This window comes from Drosophila bipectinata, chromosome 2L, assembly GCF_030179905.1.
Source record: "Drosophila bipectinata strain 14024-0381.07 chromosome 2L, DbipHiC1v2, whole genome shotgun sequence".
NCBI lineage: Eukaryota > Metazoa > Arthropoda > Insecta > Diptera > Drosophilidae > Drosophila > Drosophila bipectinata.
The window spans coordinates 5,423,569-5,442,927 of NC_091736.1; the positions used below are offsets into that span (position 1 = coordinate 5,423,569).

A 19,359-nucleotide genomic window follows, 5' to 3' on the forward strand; every position below is an offset into this window, starting at 1 on the left:
ATAGTTTACTCATCTTTTACCCGAATAAACATTTTTTAATAAAAAAAAAAAACTTTATTCTTAATTCTTACTTAAAACTAACTACGTTTGCGAGAACTTTATAATAATTTAGCAATTATAATAATTGAAATATTTTGAATGGTATTTTAAAGCCTTATATATTTCATTTTAAGTGAATTAATAAAAAAAACCTTGCCTTTTATTAAAACTTTTGACTTAAATTGAAAATTGCGGGCTTTCTTATCAACAGCCACACTATTTTTAGAACAATCCAGGCAGTGTGGTCGTTTTGGCCGTTTTTTGAACTATCGCTATCAGTAATATGGGTTTGAAAGTTACAAGAATCTATGAGCTATAGTGTAATTTAACGAAAAACATTCACTCAGATTAAAATTCCTAAAATTATATATATTTCATATTTCAAAAAGTATTCGAATTTTTATGAGTTTGTTATTTTTACCAGTTTGTATAAGTTAGCAGTTTTTAATGTAGATAGCTGTGCCAACACTGACTCCAGCGCCTGCTCCAAAAATGGCCACGTAAAAACATAATTTGTTTCTAACGTTTCGACATCCGCAAATACGAGGCGATTTGGAGCCAATCCGAATGAAAGTAAACATACAAGAATAGAGTATGCCACAAAGGCAAGCCACGCAGAAGTTGGAGTTGAAATGTGCGACGTGAGACACTCGGAATAGAATCGCGTCAACATGGATGAGAAGTTGAAGTATTCGCTGCTGCGCGGTGAGCTGGTGGACACCCAAAGCATCTGGACCAGGTAGGCATCGGTGTCATAATTAATTCATTGCAGCTCGTATCAATGTCATTGTTTAATTCCAGGCACGAGAAACGAGTATGGTTCATCACCCTGATTACGGGCACCTGCATGCTATATTCCACCCGGACCACCATGCCGCTGTTGGTGCCCGCAGTGGCAGCAGCTCAGAAGTGGAGTAAGACCGACTCTGGAACCGTGCTGAGCTCCTTCTTTTGGGGCTATACTCTAACCCAGGTTGTGGGGGGCTACTTTAGTGACCGATTCGGCGGACAGAGAGTGATCCTCTGGGCGGCCATTGGCTGGTCGCTTATAACATTCCTGATGCCGACAATTATCTGGGCCGCAGGCTCTATTAAGAGCTATGCCATTCCATTCATAGTGGCCATTCGGATTCTAAACGGCGCGTTTCAGGGAGTTCACTTTCCGAGCATGATTAGTTTGACCAGTCAGGTGAGCTTGATTTCCGATTCAAACATCTTCAAAGTTTATAGTTATTATCCTTTTCAGAACCTCTGCCCTAATGAACGCAGCAGCTTTTTCGGCTTGTTAACTGCTGGCTCCGCGTTAGGTACATTGCTAACTGGTATCATGGGATCATTCTTGCTGGACTACTTCGGGTGGTCGTATGTGTTCCGGGTGATTGGACTGATGGGTATTGCCTGGGCATTAGTGCTGCGTTATTATGCTATGGCGGGCGAGAGAAACCGTATCATTCAAATCGGTACGCCCTCTCGTCTCTGTGCGAATAAGAGTTTGGCGGAAACGCCGGCTGTTCCCTGGCTGCGCTACTTCAGTCGATTGTCATTCTGGGCCTGCGTTCTAACGCACGCTTGCGAGATGAACTGTTTCTTTGTGCTGCTTTCATGGCTGCCCACATACTTCCATGATGGCTTTCCGCATGCCAAAGGCTGGGTGGTGAACATGATCCCCTGGCTGGCTCTTCCGCCGTGCACACTCTTTGCCAAGCACCTCACCACGCAACTGCTCGCTCGGGAGTGGCAGACGACGACGGTGCGCAAGTTGATCCAAAGCTTATGTTTCGCCGCCCAGAACCTGGCCTTGTTTGTGATGAGTCGCACCTCGGATTTTCACACAGCGCTCATTTGCATGACCATTATTATCGGCGGTACGGGCTTCCACAATAATGCCGTCACAGTGAATCCTCAAGACCTAGCCCCGCTTCACTCTGGGAGCGTTTTCGGGTTGATGAACACGGTAGGGGCCATACCTGGCTTCCTTGGAGTCTATCTCGCTGGTCACATCCTTGAACTGACCCAGAGCTGGCCAATGGTTTTTAGCGCGGCAGCCGGGATAAACCTAGTGGGTTGGATCATATTCATGGTGTTTGGATCAGCTGAAGCCATTGTTTGAAATTCTCTTGGACATTTTCCAAACCGGAAGAAAGCTATTTATTGATGTGTACATGTATATTAGGGTGGATCGGTGGGCATTGATGCAACGACGAAATACAATTTATTTCCCAACATCTATAGATCCTCCAAAAAGCCTCTGCATCAAACGCAATCCATCCACGCACATTATGTAATTGTATATATTTAAGAACATTAGTTCTAAGTAGCGAAATCCTATTGCTCCTAGCGTGATAAATAAATGTTTAACCATTAAAGATTTACAATTTTAAGATTTTATTTTATTCTTAGGATATACTATGATAATGTCAATAGCCAAAATCGTGTTATTAAAATACAACACAGTATTACCTGCTTCTAGCGGACTAGGACCTTGTATTCTTTTAAAGCTATATCCTTTTCATTAAAAGGGATAAAAATATAGCCAAATAATTGAGAAACCTTGCCTGTTGCCGCGGTTTCACAAGGTTTTTATTTGTATCTTACCAGGCACGTGACCATAGTTATCAGAAGCCTCATTTTACCAACGAGTGTGTCATAGTGAGTTATGGGCTTCTTTCTTTGATCGGCCATATAGGAGTAACACATAATCGGACTAATTTTGCCCTGAAGTAGGCGCCTTCGAGCCACTTATAGCTTCTCTTCTTGGAAATTAAAGTCACTTAAGAAAGATAGATAAGATATAATTATTGAATCCAGTTTTTTTTTGCTTACATTCCCTACGTCAGGATGGCTTTATCTTCTCCAATTCTTATCCGATTCTTAAGCGGAGTACCTAACCCCCATGGAGATGTCTCCTCCTATAATACCCTCTGCAAGGGTACTAAAATTATGAAATAATAAAAAATAATAAGAACGATCTTAGTTGTGGACTATAACTTTGTATATTAACTATATTTCCTTATTCTAGAATGGGATATGTGCAACCAATTGATTGATGAATCCTGGCTGTAACAAATCTTTGGTGTTTTTGTCATAACTAACTTTAGGTCTCTTGAAGATATAATTTTAAAGAAGTTGATTTTCTTTAAATAACTACATTCTTCTTTAAAATAATATATACAACCTATATACAACAAAATCAAGTCCATAATTTTTAAAGTCCATATTTTGCAAATCTTAATAAGAAACCTCAAACATAGATTATAATATGTTTATTTTTAAAAATAATATTTATTTAAATTGCATTTTTGATTTTAAATTTCTCTACATATACCATTCAAAGTGTCAAAATCATTTTTATTTAAATACAGTGCTCCTAGCGGACCAGGACTTCGTATTGTCTTATCGCTACTTCCTTTCCACCGAATGGGATATACAGGCAGCCATGTGATTGATCAATCTTCCCTATGACCAGACTGTTCTTGTACATTGCACGACCTATATACAAGATTTCTCCGTTCTTCTTTTTACCACCGATCACTGCCGTGGCAGGCACGTGACCATAGTTATCGGGGACCCAGCTATATCCTTCACCCACAAGAACGTCGAAGGTAGTCTTTTTGTGCTCCTTTCCGTAGTTGGCCACATGGGCAAGACCTCTGCTTGGACTTACTTTTGCCGGCAGTAGGCTGCCCTCGTGATATGCACGCCCCACGTAGTGAGGAGATCCGTCTGTATCGTATCCACCTTTCACTGCTATCGGTGGAAATCCTGACTGTGATGTGCAATGGATCCACACGTCTCCACCATTGATGAATAAAAAAAAAAGTTTATTTGGTGCTTTTTTTTAGTTTAAAAAAAGTTACCTGCAGCGTATGCCATTCCACTAAAACTGGCTACTAATATAAGCACATTGACCAACATTTCCAGACTTATTTTTCACAAATCTTTGACTTTTGTTAAGAAGGATATATACGCTCAAAAAATCAGAAATATACTAACCGTGCCGCTTGGAGCTTCTTTTTATAATAACGTACCACACAACCAACGAGCAAGTTTTTTGCAATGTTTTGACAAATTGAATTAAAAAGTACTTAAGATAGAATACATTTGTGTATGGATTAATCTTATTATCTTTTTTAATTGCCACCTACAATCTATTTAACTGGTATGCAATTTTTTATTTAAAAAAAAAGATAAGGGTGAAAGTTCTTTGAACTGGCTCCAGAAGTGGCAGGAAATGTTGAAAAATAATCTCCAATGACACAAGTGTTAAATTTTTTTTAAAACTTTTTTCCAAACATGTCAATCTTATTGATTGTTCAAAATCATTTTTATTTAAATACAGGGCTCCTAGCGGACCAGGACTTCGTATTGTCTTATCGCTACTTCCTTTCCTCCGAATGGGATATACAGGCAGCCATGTGATTGATGAATCTTGCCTATCACCAGGCTGTTCTTGTACATTGCACGACCTATATACAAGGTTTCTCCTTGCTTGTTTTTACCACCGATCACTGCCGTGGCAGGCACATGACCATAGTTATCAGGAATCCACCTATATCCTTCACCAACAAGAACGTCGTAGTTAGTTTTTCTGTGCTCCTTTCCGTAGTTGGCCACATAGGCGAGACCTCTGCTCGGACTTACTTTTGCCGGCAGTAGGCTGCCCTCGTGATAGGCACGCCCAACGTAGAGAGGAGATCCGTCTGTATCGTATCCACCTTTCACTGCTCCCAATGGCAAGGCTGACTGTGATGTGGAGTGGATCCACACGTCTCCACCATTGATGGCTAAAAAATTAAAAAATTAATTTGTGGTTTCTTTTAGTTTCCAAACAGTTACCTGCAGCGTATGTAATTCCACAAAAACTGGCTATTAATAAAAAGTGATTATACAAGAACATCCTGAATTATTTTTCACGAATTATTGATTATTTTATAAAATGATGTACACGCTCCACAATTAAAAATTTCAACCGTACTGCTAGGAGTTTCTTTTTATAATAATCTACTTCGATACCAAGTCCCTAGTTTTTAGGGAGCTAAATTTAGCACGTTAGCTAAATTAATTAAGCAAAACCCTAAAGATACAATTTTTATCTTTTTTAATTGCCAAGGCATTCAAATTCAATCTTTTATGGTAGTTCGCATTCTTTTATGTGTAATATAAGATAAGGTTGAATAATCTACCGCAAAGCACTAACTATAACTTTAAATTCACCCACTAGAAAATGATACCACTTGAGATGAATAAGTCCACTTAATATTATAATCTTTTTTTGAATTTCTGCCTATTTCTGCGAAAAATGTCACAGTTATTTTACTATTTATTTTAAAAACATTTATTGTATGTTTCTTTGTTTAAAAGGATATAAAGAGAAAACTAGGTTATCTCTTTAACTTATAGACTTTGACATATATGGCCCGTCCAGCTCGTAGCCCAGTTTTCGATAGTAATTTCTGGTACCCACTCCCGATATGACTGCCAATTTGTTGCTGCCGTGCTCTTCCCGGGCGATGCGTTCAGCCTCCTCCATCAGCAACATGCCAAAGCCCTGGTGCTGGAATTTGGTGGGATCGCGAGCATTAACTGGCACCACGGAGCCGTAAACATGAAGTTCTCGGACGATAGAACAGGCTCCTTTTAGCTCGGGGCGGAAAGTATCCGGTGAGCACTTGCGTAGCCGCAGCAGTCCAACGAGAATATCCTGCTCGGGGTCTTCATACGAAAGGAACGTCTCCCAACCACCGTTGGCTACATAATCGCGACGTATTAGCTCAATCTCGTACGGTCGTACCTTGTTGTGGATTTCCTGGATGCCTACTTCGCGGGTTCGTACATCGCGGCAGGTAGTGCCAAGGTCCTTCATGCGCGCCAATGCCAATTCACGAAGATTTCCATGCTCCACGCCAGAACTGAAAACCATTTTAGTTTTAACTATTATACATTTTCCATAAATCCTTCAACTCACCTCACTAATGGCATGGGAATGTCGCGCTGGACTCGGTATACTCTAGTCCAGGGAGGCACAAGAGCTAGAATTTTAGCCACTAGATCCACTAACATTGATGGGGGATAGGATTTGTAGCGTCCAGTTTTCCACAGTTCGTAGAGTCCAGTGCCGCGAATGACAAGCGTGGGATAGATCTTAAGGCCGTCAGAACGGAAAGCAGGATTCTCAAAGTACTCTATGAATTGTTCGATGTCCCGCTCAAAATCCACGTTAGGGCAAATCGGGCATCATGTGCGCCACGATCTTATACCCAGCATCCGGTCCCAGTTGACAGCTCTGACAAACGGCGGGCACGGTATGGCGCCTCTTGGTGTCCCTAGCTACGTCCTCGTACACCGACTGAACTCCGATCTCCAGCCGGGTACAACCATAGTTCAACATGTCTGAAATGTGGCGCTTGAGGCAATAGTCTGGCCGTGTTTCTATCGTTATTCCAATACATTTTGTACGAGATTTCTCTGAATAACGTACGGCCTCGGCCACATTAGCGCTGCTGTGACCAGAGAGGGCGTCGTGTAAATTACGGATAAAGTAGTCCCGATATTCTTCGGAAAGGCACATAAACGTACCGCCCATCACGATGAATTCCACCTTATCCACACTATGTCCCAATTGCTTGAGCTGTTCGACTCTGTGTCGTGTCTGCAGAAATGGATCATAGCGAGCTCGGATTGCTCGCATAGAAGTGGGCTCATAGCCTGTGTACGACTGCGTTGAATACTCAAAGTCGCTGTCTGGTCCGCCCGGACAATATAACGCAAATGTTTCCTGTCATGTTTATGTGAGCGCAGCGATGCGGCTTGCACATAACCGCCACCACGGCGATCTAAAGAAATAAACATGAACATTAAACTTGGTAATAAATCTCTGGATTAGAAACATACCCCACTGGCTGTGCGTATGGGCTTTGCCATGAGCTTCGGCAGGAGGATCTTCTTTGCTTCTTGCGGCACTGCTGCAATGATGTCCACCAGGCGCGGCGAGCTATCCAATCCATATTTGGAGGATATCAATGATTTCATTCGGTTAAGGTTCACATCCTTTTTGGCCTCATGAGCCCTCAGCAATTCCTGGATAATCTCGCCGACGACCAGAACTTGGCGTTCCTCCCGGCTCAGACCCACTCCTGCAGAAGACACAGTCTTTAGATACCTTCAAGGAATCCCATTCATAGGGCGCCTCATCTTACCCAACTTCTTTTTGGGCTTCATTTTATGTGCAACGTAATTAAATGATTTATTTACACGTGCAGCAACGTTGGTTCTTTTTTTTTTTTTGGTTTGTTTTGGTTATCGGAGCTGCCTATCGGAAAAAATACCAGACACAACGATTCCAATCCGTAGGATTGACAGGCTGTCACACTGGCTAGCACAAAGTTTGTGTTTTTTTTTGGCAACAGATTTAGGAGTTCTGGAAAAATGACTAGCTGCGTGCCAGCGCAGCAGCAAAAGGACCAGGAGCAGTTGCTAAGGGCACTGGACGACAGCAGCGACGATATGGACGACGCGGATGAGTCCGACAAGGAGAAACTTAAGCTGACAGAGCCCACGTTCTCATTTTCGGTGTGTATACAGCAGTTGGTTGATCGCTGGTTTCGAATGATAGCTTCCGTTGCTTCCGGTTCACAGAGTAGTCACACTTGTTGGGTGTGCAATGGCTACTATGGGCCAAACTTCGGCGAGCCCTTATGTGGAGCTTGCCACGCCTTCCTTTACAACGCACAGCGCGCAGAGGAACTGCTGACAGAGCTATCCGACGACGAGGACTCTGGAAATGATGAGCCGCCTTTCAAGGACAAGCAGGAAGGACGAGGAGACCTGAGAATGATGTAGACATCATGGGCTTCGAGGATTTGGAAGAGCCAGCCTGCACCGCATCACAATTTGAATCCCCAACCGCCGCTGGAACTGCAGGAACAGCAGCCGGCTCAGCCTGTGGAGCCGCCGCAGCAGGCTCCAGAAGCTGCGCCGGCCCGCAGGGAGACTCCGGAACGCGATGCCGAACATGAGCGAGCTGTAAATCCTTTCCTGTTGCCTGTGAAGCGTCCCCGGGCCACGGCTCCACTGGCCCTTCCACACTTTATGCACGAGCTGGCAGATGGTCGAGCACGGGCTCATGAATACAACGCTGCGGCAGGCGGCAGTCCGATCACTTGTAACCAAGTTTCCCGTCGAGGTGATGCTCAAGATATTTGCCTATTTGGACGACATGTCGCTGTGGATGGCTAGTGAGGTGTGCAAGCAGTGGCACGATATTGTGGCACAAAATACTGCCCAAAGCCTGTGGAAGACCTATATTAAGCAACGATGGCCGCTCTTTGAGAGCTTGGCCAATAATCCGGACTGGTACCGGCTAGTACGGGGCTCTCATGTCCTCCTGCTTTTGTCGCACATGCTTGATTGAAATGGGTGGCCGTGGACGGCCGACGGAGGAGCAAGGCCAACAACTTGGCGATGCAATGCGCAACAACTTCTTGCGCGGAGAGGCCAATCTCCTGAATAGCTATGAGTCGGAAGGCATATCGGCGATACCACTGGACCGGCAGAATAATTACTGGCAAGCCACGATCCTGGGACCGCCGGGAAGCCCCTACGAAGGTGGAAAGTTCTTTCTGTTTATCTACTTCCCCGAGCGCTACCCGATGGCTCCACCCACAGTTCGCTTCCTGACCAAGATTCTACATCCTAACGTCTCCCGGCATGGGGATGTGGGTATCGACATCTTCCAGCAGCACAACTGGTCCTTGGCATTGAATGTCGCCAAGGTTCTGCTCTCGGTTCAGAGCCTTCTAACAGATCCGTACACTGAGGTTTGCATGGAGCCGGAACTTGGGTACATCTATGAACACGAGCGCGAGCGTTTCGAGGAGCTGGTACGCTCCTGGCCGTGGCAGTATGCCACGTCTGAGCTAATAGCTCCGCACTAAGAGGGCGAACACTGGACTGAAAGTTGAAAACTAACCCCGTTTACGATGTAACATTTGTCTGTGTATTTAGCTTAGTTGTGCCATTCGGATTGTTTATTTTGGCATCCCCCTCACATCATCACCCCACATAGTCGAAATTACTTAACCTAATAATAAAGGTAATCTTTAAGTTACAACATTTGTCGTTTTACTTCGTCCAGGACACCTTGGGGATGTCAAAGTGCTCGGTCAGCGTGTCCAAGTGTTCATTGAACTTCTCCACACGCTCCTTATGAGTGGTCTGAGCCTTGTCCATAATTCGTTTGTTTCGCATCTTCTCCTGTTGCTTCTTAATGGCCAACTCTGCCTTAGTAAGTTTGCGCTCGTAAGTTCCGCTTGTTCCAGCGCCACTTGCCTCGGATATTTGCTCCAGGTACGCCCGTTCCATTTCCTTCTCCTTGTCCTTGCTCTTATGCTTCTTCTTCTTTTTCTTCATATCCGAATCATTTTTCAGTTTGAGCTTTCCCTTGGCAACACAGGCGTATTCATCAGACATGGTTTCTTTGTTTACTTTTTCGCAGAATCATATATTTATGAAAAAGTGAGCAATTGTTTACAACTCTCTAAAAGTGATGACTTGGGATGAACGATAGTAATTTATCGATACGGTTTTGTTATCGGTGCGGAACTAGTTCAAATATGTGTGAAATTTAAATATTTTAAATATTTTTGGATACTTTTAAATTTTTGAATATATGTGGACCATATGGACGACCTTACAATAATTTTAATCCATTATTACATTATAACTAAATGTAGAATTATTTCCCAATACCAGATGGTTTTTATTATTTTAATAGATGGTGGTTTATTTACTAAACTGCTGATAACGTTAATCTGAAAGCCCTATTGACTTTTTAGAATATATTTCGTCAGCGAAGAAATAATTGGTTTGTCAAATGCACTGGAAAAATCAAAGAATCTTTCTTTATTTAATTCTACCCCCGGAACGTTATAAAATTATTAGTTTCTTAATCGAGAAAATGAATTTTTTACTTTTGTTTTTAAGATTTGTACTAATAAGTATAAATTGAAATAAGTACTGGCAAGGGTTTTTTTTAGTGTATAAATTGTTTTTCTGGAATCAAAGACTCAGATTACTAGACTCAAACCTGTTTGTAGACAATAAAAAAATTGAATAAATTCAATTGATTCAGTACTTGGAAGATTTCATCGCTCTAAGATGCGTCTAGCTGTCGGAATATTGTTGGCCTTCGCCGTATTTCTGCTGATTGGCAGTGAAGCAGCCGTTTATCGAGGAATCTACAAGGATCCAGCCCAGCCCGGGAAGTGTGTTGTCGAGGGGCTGGTGCTAAGCTCAGGTCAGACTGCTCCCCACCCCACAAGATGCGAGCGAATAAATTGCGGCAACGACGGCGATGTAGAATTTCACACGTAAGTGTTTATAATGAAAATATTAAATATATCAGATTTTTGAAATACTATTTTAAATGTGATTAGATGCGGTTCTTATGGTGTACCCCCTGGCAAAAAGTTCGGCAACTACAAGAATCCCAAAGCCGATTATCCAGCCTGTTGTGATCGAGAGATTATAAATGCATAGAAAATGTTTAATATGAAGAAATAAAAATTTGGTTGATCTAGATTAGATCTAGAAGTTTTGTGCTTTTATGGCTTACAATTGGACATTCGGTTTTAATAAAAATAAGAGTGGAAAAGATTTTTTTTTAGTGTATAAATTATTTTTCTGAAATTCTTAAATTCCAAACAATGGAAAAAATTAAAAATAAATTCAATTGATTCAGTACGCGAATAGATATCAACTCTCTAAGATGCGTTTTGATGTCGGAATATGTTTGGCCTTTGCCGTATTTCTGGGGATTGGCAGTGAAGCATCCACATTTTCGGGGATCTACAAGCATCCATGGGACACCAGGAAGTGTTTTTACAAAGGACGGGCCATACATATGGGTCATACTTATCGTCCCTTTTCTATGGGAAAAAATTGTTGGATAGCAACATGTTACAAAAACAGTGTCATAAAAGGTGTCTCGTAAGTATTAATAAAAAAAATATTAAATAATGCGATTTTTGAAAGATTATTTTAAATGTGGTTAGATGCAGTCCTATTGAAGTACCCCCTGGAAAAAAACTCGGCCGCTACTTAGACCCCGATACTATATATCCCTACTGTTGTGAGCGAGAGATTATAAATGGATAGGCAAAAAGGCCATATTTTTTGTTTTAACTATCTTAGAAAAGATTAAAATAAAAACATTTTGAATATTTCTCACGAAAACGAAAAAACCTTGAACTACTTAGCACTGGCAAGCTTTTTGTTTAGTGTATAAATTTTTTTCCTTGAATCTAAGACTCAGATTACTAGATTCAAACCTATTTGTAGACAATTGAAAAAATTTAAAATTAAATAAATTCAATTGATAAAGTACTTAAAGATTTTATATTTATGCTGATTGGCAGTGAAGCAGGCGTTTATCGAGGGATCTACAAGGATCCAGCCCACCCCTGAGGTTTAGAATTCCACACGTAAGTGCTTATAATGAAAATATTAAATAATCCGATTTTGAAATACTATATTAAATGTGATTAGATGCGGTGCTTATGGTCTTCTGGAATGCGGTGCCTATTCCAGGGGCATAGGAAATAAATGTTTTTTCTTAAATTCCAACAAATGGAAAAAAATTAAAAATTGATTCAGTACGCGAATAGATTGCAACGCTCTAAGATGCGTTTAGATGTCGGAAAATGTTTAAAATTTGCCGTATTTCTGGGAATGGGAAGTGAAGTATTGGGAGTGAGGTTTTGTTTCTACGATAAATGGTCTATAGCAGAAGGTTATACTTTTGACCTTTATTCAGTTTGTATGCGTTTAAGCTGCTATGGGGGTAGAATGAGTGTTTCCAAGTAAGTGTTTATGAAAAAATAGTAAATAATCCGATTTTTAAAAGATTATTTTAAATGTGATTAGATGCCCGAATCGTCGTCCTCCCCCTGGGATGGTGTTCGGTAAATACAAATACCCACATGATGACTTTCCCAAGTGTTGTGAGCGAGAGCTTAAAGAAAGAAATCCTTATTTAAAAGGAGGAAGGTTTTATACACCCGAATATTATTGTTGTACCACCGGATTTGATTAATTTTTTAATTGAATAGTTAAAAAATTCAATTCTTTTAATAAATGGTTCTTGTATTAATACATATAAGGGGTTCATATTATAATGAAACGCACCTTTCGGTGAAAGTGCTTGGCTCTCAAAATCTGCCCGGCTCTCTCTTCGGCACACCATCCCACCCACCCACGGCGATGTCCGTGAGGAAAGCTCACTATGCTCCGCCACATCGCTGGACTTGTGGCTTGTTGGCATTCGGCAATCAGTTCGAATCCAACGGACGACAGAACAACAGGCCGTTTGTTGTGCACGCTCGTGGCGCGTCTGTAAATATTTAAAAAAATACATTCATAAATGCCATTAGGCTCCATAAAAAGGATTCAAATAGGATTCGAGTAAATCCATCAACTAAGTGTTTCGAATGTGTGGTTTCAAAGTGACCAGTGCCGGCCAATATTGAGTTAGCGGCCATACAAAAAAAAATTCAAAAATTGAAAAGTGTTTAAAAAATGGAATTCGAAAAAAATTGAAAGTGCGAAGGTGAAAATTCTGCTCACTCTCTGTAGCCAGCCTCAGAATCGGGTTCCCTCTCACTCTCTCTCTGTCTCTCTCTCTTTCGGAAACTAACCGTTATTACGGTTTAGACATCAAGTGCCAAAAAAGCTCGCTCACCTCGCACATGCGTGAGTGTGTGTGATTGCTTGCGTGTATGTGCCTGGTCGGTGTGTGTGTGTGTGTGCTAGCATCCTGTAGCAAGTTCTTCACTCAAGGATAACAGTCGTAAAAGCACAACAATGTAATGAAAAATATCAGAAAATATCATCATCATCATCATGGTCCTCATGGCGGAGCGAAAATATTACAATTTTATGTTCGTGTTTGTGTGTAATTCCCCTTTATCCTTGTGTGCGTGTCTCTCTCACTTTCTTCGACTCCAGCTCACCGACTTTAATGTCCTTCTTTGTCACTTAGTTTTTATGCGACAGTCGCCGTCAAATCTGACAATACGTGGGCATTTGCATACAATTTACGATTCCGTTGCCCCAGAGACGGCCAATCCTGCGGCTCTAAATCCTTACAGACTCTGCGGCTTTTCCACCTCTCACCAATACACAGTTAGGTAGCCAAGGGCATGTAACAGGTAACACAACACAATTGACACCTGTCTCGCTCAGTATTACTGTTGCTCTCCTCGTCTTGGGCCTCTTTTGTGTTAGGTCCTGTAAACGGCAGCGGAATACACGTCCTGCCAATAACAACAGTTGCCACAACGAGCTATTTCAATGCCATAAAATGATGTTAAGTTCACATCAAATAAAGCAAATACCAAGAAGGTTTTTAGATGAATTATTGGCTAACTGAGAGGGCAGTATTTGTCAAGATTTAAATAAAAAGTTCTTAAATTATATTAACATTATGGAAAGAACATAAGAAAAAGGCATTTGTGGCTATAGGGCTCATGTTTAATATTATATTGAAAAATTTTTTTACTTTTAGGAAAGAATATGTCCATTCCAAACATTTCAGATTTGGCAATAAAAACATTCTCTGGCATTTGTTAGTCCGAGGACCAAGTTAGTCGGTTTGTTTAAATCCATTTTTTCATTTCCAAAGTTAAATAGCGAAAGAGATGGCCGAGGGGCGGAATAAAGTCGACAACTTTTTCATTACTGTTGCACATCAAGTTGAAGTTTGTCGTATGCTGGGATGACCTTTTATGCAAATAGGTCCGGCCAGTACCCAGCACCCGTCACCCCTCACCCAGCACTGTGCACTCTGACCCTCGGCCAGCCATCGCCTTGGTCGTGCATTATTAAGCGCCGACTTTTCTATTATTCAGCGCACACACACACATGATGTCTGTGTTTTTTGGGTGCTGTGTAATAAATAAAATGCATTATTCATGCCAAAGGCTTCGCTGCGGTCAGCCAGTTTTCCTGCGGCCACTGCCTGATGTTGCGGTCCTTATTGAAATGCCATTAGTGAGATATGCTTGCGATTCTGTTACTGACAACTGCGCCGACGCGGCGTATACGCAATCTGGCATTGGGGTAATATTTATTTGCCAGGTGTGCCCATTATTATTATTACACGAGCGAGGACGAGGGCAGAGATTTCCATTAATTTGAAGCGGAACAATGCTGGCCATAATCATTATGTATGCAGATAAGTGGAAATAATAATGCATTCCACTCCCCGACCACCCAATACCCATCCAAGCGAGCTTAGGGGCTAATTAAAGGAGAGAGAGATAGGAAATAAGTAAGAACCGAATGAATGAATGGCCAAAGAATGGCCCAAATGGCATTGTGGTGATGCGTGAATATTTGCAGCAACAGTGTACCAACATTGGCAACAACATTACAAAGTCCTTACCAGCGAGCTGATTCCGTTTTTTGTTTGTGTTTGCTTAACTCAAGCACGCGTGCGAGCGATTCTGCGTTACCTTGGACAAGAATAAACCATCCAAACATCCTGCAGCATCCAAGCATCCAACCATCCCAGCATCCATCTACTTGGCCATTGTGGTTGTTTTTGGTTCGGTTATCCTCCCGCCTCATCCTCGGTGGCTGGAATTTTTTTTTCTTCGCTACGCGGCCTCACGTTTCTTCTCATCTTTTGTGAATCCTTGGCGCAGCATTTCTAGTTGGTGGCCTACTCTGAAGGTGAGTGCAAACACAGTCTGTCCCGCTCCTTAGACCCATTCAGGGCATCCATTTGCTCAATCGATTATTTCCCAACCGAATTCTTTTCCAGTTCCTTCAGTGGCTTTAAATAAGTCCTGAAAAATAACGTTCATAATTAAAATTTAAATTGAAATCGAACGCATCGTGGTATTATTCAAAAAAGTATTTTTTATTCCCCAGGGCTTCATTTGTTTTGCGCCGTATATAGAGTTTATATTATAAACTAGCTAAATCTATTTGTCAGTCATCGCATCGATTTTTTTCCATTCGCTGGATAGTTTATACAATGAGGCGAGAAATGATAATAATCAAAATTATTTTATTTATAAAGAGTGGTGAACTCAATCAACTGTTATTGGTCGAATTTGGAATTCTATTTTTCTGGATGATTGGCGTTTGTTTTTTGCAATTCAATGCTTTCGATTAATCAACTATATGTATTTGTCGAAAGGTCTTTAATAAACAGCAATAATAATAATATTTAAACGGTAAAAATCTTTATTGGGTTTTATATTTCCATTCATTGGTCTGAATAAAAACGCTCAATTCCATAATGTGTGTCTTAATTTAGATTGAATTGTTATACCAGATACCTCCTCATTTTTCCAGCTTTCTTCTCATATTTGCAAAGCAAATATTTTCATTTGACTGGCACGGCAAACCATCTCAAAAAGTCAATAAACCTTCCTATTCCATATACATATATATAGCTCGTATTGCTTGATAAGCGGAGGACAAGGGCTGAGATTGTCATTAGCTGTCATGCACATCCATGGGGCGTGGCATAATGGGCGTGTAATGGAAACAGTTTGCTATAATTAGGCAGCAGTGGCCAGCTATTACGGTAAACTAGTTACTGTCTAATGGCCGACGCTGTTGCCTACTTTTGTGCGCTCTGTGGGCCGGACAACGGGGCGGATGTGTGATGGGGCTTGTCCGACGAAGGACAATGTGTTTTAATTGCTTTTCAATGCTCCCTGGTTGTTGACAATCCAGGTATGCTTTTTTTTCTTGTTGCTTTGGGGGAAATGACAGTAGCGACAAGTTTTCAGAAGACTTCACTAGCTGGTAGGGACAGACTGGAACGGGGGTCGGTCCACACTTGCAAACTGAGTACAATTACATGACAACTTCCTCGACTTCCGATAGCAGTTTGTGGCTAGCAAAACGTAGGGATAGGGTATCGTAAAGATCCTCTTTGACTGGACAAGGCATATCTCAATGATTAGCAGGAGCATTTTACAAAAACTGATTCTTTTGTTTCCCAAAAAATAAAACTAAAACTAGATTCATACTTCCGTTCCGGTTGAGGTAGAGAGGTTGACTAGACAAGTGAGGTCTGTGTACCATTATTAATTCATAAAGTACCCTCTCTGTAACCATAAATAAAGATATTTTCTATGAAAAATGCAAACTGGTTCTCAAGCATGAAATTTATGCATCTTTCGCTGCTTACAACAAAGCATTGGGAATAAATTATTTTTTCCTATTGACGGCAGGGCTTAGCATAAAGACCCGAACGAGCAGATGGGTCAGAAGATGTCTCCTTCATAATTCATGGAGAACATTACGCTCCGACTACTACAAATCATTGCGAATAAAATTTCGCCCGGACTCGGACGCCCCAGTCCTCCGAAAAAAAGCATTTTTATAGCGACCATCTTTGCCAACAGCTCGTAAAACAAGAGCAACAGTCCGCAGTGCTTTGCTCTCATAATTTATTTTACATACACACTTGAACTCACCCAAGCAACAATGAAAATAACAAAAAAGCACTCCACGCAAAGACACAAACAAACAAAGTACAAAAAAAAACGAGCATCGGAGGGGAAAAATTCAATTTCAAAAGATATTTGTGGGGACTGCAAACAACTTCATGTGGAGCCAGAAAAGAGCACACAAAAAAATGGAAATAGTTTTTGGAAACTTCTTGGAATACTTTTTCTCAATTCCTATACCAATACTTAATGCTTTCAAAGGGAATATTTAGTTTAAAATGGTTTAATCCTTACTATATATTTTAATTTTTATATATTCCATATTGTTTGTTAAGATTTCTTAAGCTTTATTTTGGCTTGTGTCTGAGCGCGAAAAGTAATGAATAAATAAAGTTTGGCTGTAGTTCGAGCAGTTACAGATTCTTTCTTGCAACAAAAAAAAAAAATAAAAAATAAACAAACCGAGGCAGATATGCCTACAAAGGTGGGTGTGCGTTTGCATATTTTAAGCGGCTCCTTTGCACCTTTTACATTTTATATGGGAGTGCGGCGGGGCGAGTTTGAGTTTCTCGACTTTTATTTCAGTTTCCGTTTATGTACACATTTGTAGCCTGGCCAACATCACCTTCACCTTTCGTCCACCAAAAAACACACACACACACTCTGCCAGCCCCTTAGTCTACCAGTACGGGCCAAAAAGTACCGACTGGCACGAGAGGTCACAGGGCAGGAGGGATGGGGGCCAGGCAGGGTCGGGTCTGCGCCTCCATTCCATTCCATTCCTCCTGCCAATTTATAAATGTTGTATGTACATGTGTTTTCGCAAACACAAACTCAAAATGGCTACACGGATCCGGGCTTTAACTTTGAGGAGCGTGCTGGCACACACAAAAAATTGTAATATTCACTTTTTATGCTGACTTTGGCAGTTTGCTTTCGCATGCGACCAAAAACTTACTGCGGTCACTGTACAGTGAACACTCTCTTCGAAACTTTGTGGTTCCATGGTCAAGTTTCGGTCGAGCAAACAAAGAAGTCGTCTCCTTTGCCAGTTCTTCATTTTCGAGCCAAAAAAATAGAGCAAGTGCCAAGCCAGAGATGAAGCTTCCTGCCCCTGTGGCGTTCTACACTTCCTCCATTTCTGGCCAAGCCAATCCACTTTTATTTGGGTTAATGGCCACACACACACCCATATCCATATATTGTTCATGCAGATTTTCGTAAAATTCTTCTGCCATTTGGGGATTTTCCCGGCATTCGATAAGCCACAGAAAATTTCGTTATCCTTGCTACAAAAAGCCACTTGCCTCCAATGTCTGTGTGTGTAATGCGAGTTTGAATTAAATCCGAATCTAATACATACATTGGCTATGACAACTTTAATTAGTTTCAGGTAAATGCATTTAACACGGCCACCAAATCAATTTCTGTTTTGCGGATTAACTTGAATTGCTGTTATCGTATGCGGTATCGAATGGAATTAGAGATGCCAACTAGTATATGTATATATATATTATATTATAAAATGGAAGTGAGTAGGGACATTCTTATGCATGCTCCGTAAAGTAATTGCAAATTAGAAAACATAAATCACCTTTTTATTACCCAAAAACCTGAGCATCTCTGCTACAAAATGTTGATTCGTAAATCGAATTGAATAATTAAACAGCCTGGCTGTGAACAAGTGCACTTTGGCAATCAATCACATAATTGAGATGCGACTTTGATTACATGGTGCACCATGGAAAATCGGATATTGCCTGGAAATATGCCTGCCCCTGGATGCGACCCTAGTGCAAACTAGGGCCTAAGGTCAGAAGGCAGTTGGCCTCAAACCGAGATGCCTGTGAATTGGGAGCAACTGTCGAGGTCGTCGCATTTGACCCGCACTGGAGTCGGGCCTAATCTGACCCTCTGCACCGGCCCCGCCGCCGCATTCAAATGTCAATTAGCGTTGGTGCTGTGGTTTCATTTTCTGTACACCGCCCTCTATCTTTCCGGCTCACCGTGTAGTTGATTTTGGACAATTTTTTTGTTGCCCATTCCCCGGGGTATGCCCATCGAGCATTTGAAGGCCACGGAAGCTCTGGACCTTGGCCGGTGGTCAATAAATCTGGGCCAGTATGCTTCACTGGCTGGGAAGTTGGGGGAAACCCCATAAACAGTTTGGCAGAGAAGGCAGAAAATTATGACCCCAAGGCTCCTTGAGGCTCGTAAATGAATTTGTGCAGCTCCATTTTAAATCTTAATCTCTAGAATTTGCATAATTCCATAATATGCGTTTTATTATGTTCGTTTTCCTGCATTTTGTGAAACAAAAAAATACCAAAAATCACTAATAATTTCAATAACATACAACTTTCCGCTTGCAGCAATCAGGATAGTGAGCATCCCACTTCAAATAATGGCTAAAATAACAGTCCTTTGGTGGGGCGGCTTCTTCACAACTGAATATGAAAGAATTATTTTTTTTTTAAGATGGAGATGTCCTTTTATTTTTTTTACTCACGTGAAGAGCGAGCCCCAGCCATTGCCGATGCAAAAGATTGTGACACAGGGCAGGTTTATGAGCCGGAATGCCTCGCCAGCCTTCAGCAGGATAACTGATTTGCCATCATCGATCACACAACGATCCGGATAGGCTAAACTAGGCCGGGAGCTTTGTTTAATAAAATATATAATATTTAAGATGTTATCACACCAATCGCACCTGGGTCTGAATAGTTATTTAATGACATATCCGCCCTGGCCTGCAGCAATCCCAGGCTCCAGAGGAGTCCGAATAAATATAAAGTTTTCGAGTTCATCATTTTGTAATGAGTTTTTCAAAAAAAGAGCACTGGAATGACAA

At 41.4% G+C, this 19,359-nt stretch overlaps 7 protein-coding genes across 8 annotated transcripts in view; 4 read left to right on the forward strand and 3 right to left on the reverse strand.

The window, feature by feature from the left end:
• The first annotated feature begins 484 nt into the window (after positions 1-484).
• On the forward strand, positions 485-2,414 carry MFS18 (major facilitator superfamily transporter 18). The gene is made up of 3 exons (XM_017239388.3): positions 485-778; positions 841-1,228; positions 1,286-2,414. The coding sequence occupies exons 1-3, from the start codon at positions 711-713 to the stop codon at positions 2,147-2,149; spliced, it is 1,320 nt and encodes a 439-aa protein (XP_017094877.2). The 5' UTR covers positions 485-710; the 3' UTR covers positions 2,150-2,414.
• Positions 2,415-3,287: 873 nt separating this feature from the next.
• On the reverse strand, positions 3,288-7,363 carry Elp3 (elongator complex protein 3). The gene is given in 9 exon segments (XM_017239476.3): positions 3,288-3,831; positions 3,897-3,977; positions 4,033-4,823; positions 4,876-5,948; positions 6,005-6,261; positions 6,263-6,799; positions 6,801-6,872; positions 6,931-7,172; positions 7,236-7,363. Coding segments are annotated over 6 exon segments (1,650 nt in total). The 5' UTR covers positions 7,258-7,363; the 3' UTR covers positions 3,288-3,831; positions 3,897-3,977; positions 4,033-4,823; positions 4,876-5,428.
• A 17-nt stretch (positions 7,364-7,380) lies between these two features.
• On the forward strand, positions 7,381-9,535 carry morgue (modifier of rpr and grim, ubiquitously expressed). Its single transcript, XM_017239478.3, is given in 6 exon segments — positions 7,381-7,608; positions 7,675-7,851; positions 7,854-7,909; positions 7,911-8,189; positions 8,191-8,401; positions 8,403-9,535. Coding segments are annotated over 6 exon segments (1,437 nt in total). The 5' UTR covers positions 7,381-7,464; the 3' UTR covers positions 8,973-9,535.
• LOC108124002 (protein FAM32A-like) lies at positions 9,012-9,507 on the reverse strand. The gene has a single exon (XM_017239479.3). It carries the CDS (start codon positions 9,505-9,507, stop codon positions 9,160-9,162), a length of 348 nt encoding a protein of 115 aa, XP_017094968.1. The 3' UTR covers positions 9,012-9,159.
• Positions 9,536-10,146: 611 nt separating the features above from the next.
• LOC108123960 (uncharacterized) lies at positions 10,147-10,620 on the forward strand. The gene is made up of 2 exons (XM_017239400.3): positions 10,147-10,406; positions 10,473-10,620. Exons 1-2 carry the CDS (start codon positions 10,195-10,197, stop codon positions 10,573-10,575), a joined length of 315 nt encoding a protein of 104 aa, XP_017094889.3. The 5' UTR covers positions 10,147-10,194; the 3' UTR covers positions 10,576-10,620.
• Positions 10,621-10,762: 142 nt separating this feature from the next.
• Positions 10,763-19,359, forward strand: part of LOC108123989 (uncharacterized) — a 36,589-nt gene continuing 27,992 nt past the window's right edge. The window contains exons 1-6 of one of the 2 annotated variants that reach the window (XR_011441893.1): positions 10,763-11,025; positions 11,091-11,519; positions 11,584-11,897; positions 11,962-12,643; positions 14,437-14,769; positions 14,971-14,985. The gene's annotated coding sequence lies outside the window, so the exon portion shown is untranslated. Of the gene's footprint in view, positions 11,026-11,090; positions 11,520-11,583; positions 11,898-11,961; positions 12,644-14,436; positions 14,770-14,970; positions 14,986-19,359 lie in introns of those variants that run through there. The other variant, XM_017239455.3, reaches the window with a different exon arrangement.
• On the reverse strand, positions 18,767-19,358 carry LOC122321465 (uncharacterized). The gene is made up of 3 exons (XM_043211415.2): positions 19,219-19,358; positions 19,018-19,150; positions 18,767-18,955 (listed from the first exon to the last, which is right to left on the reverse strand). Exons 1-3 carry the CDS (start codon positions 19,316-19,318, stop codon positions 18,853-18,855), a joined length of 336 nt encoding a protein of 111 aa, XP_043067350.2. The 5' UTR covers positions 19,319-19,358; the 3' UTR covers positions 18,767-18,852.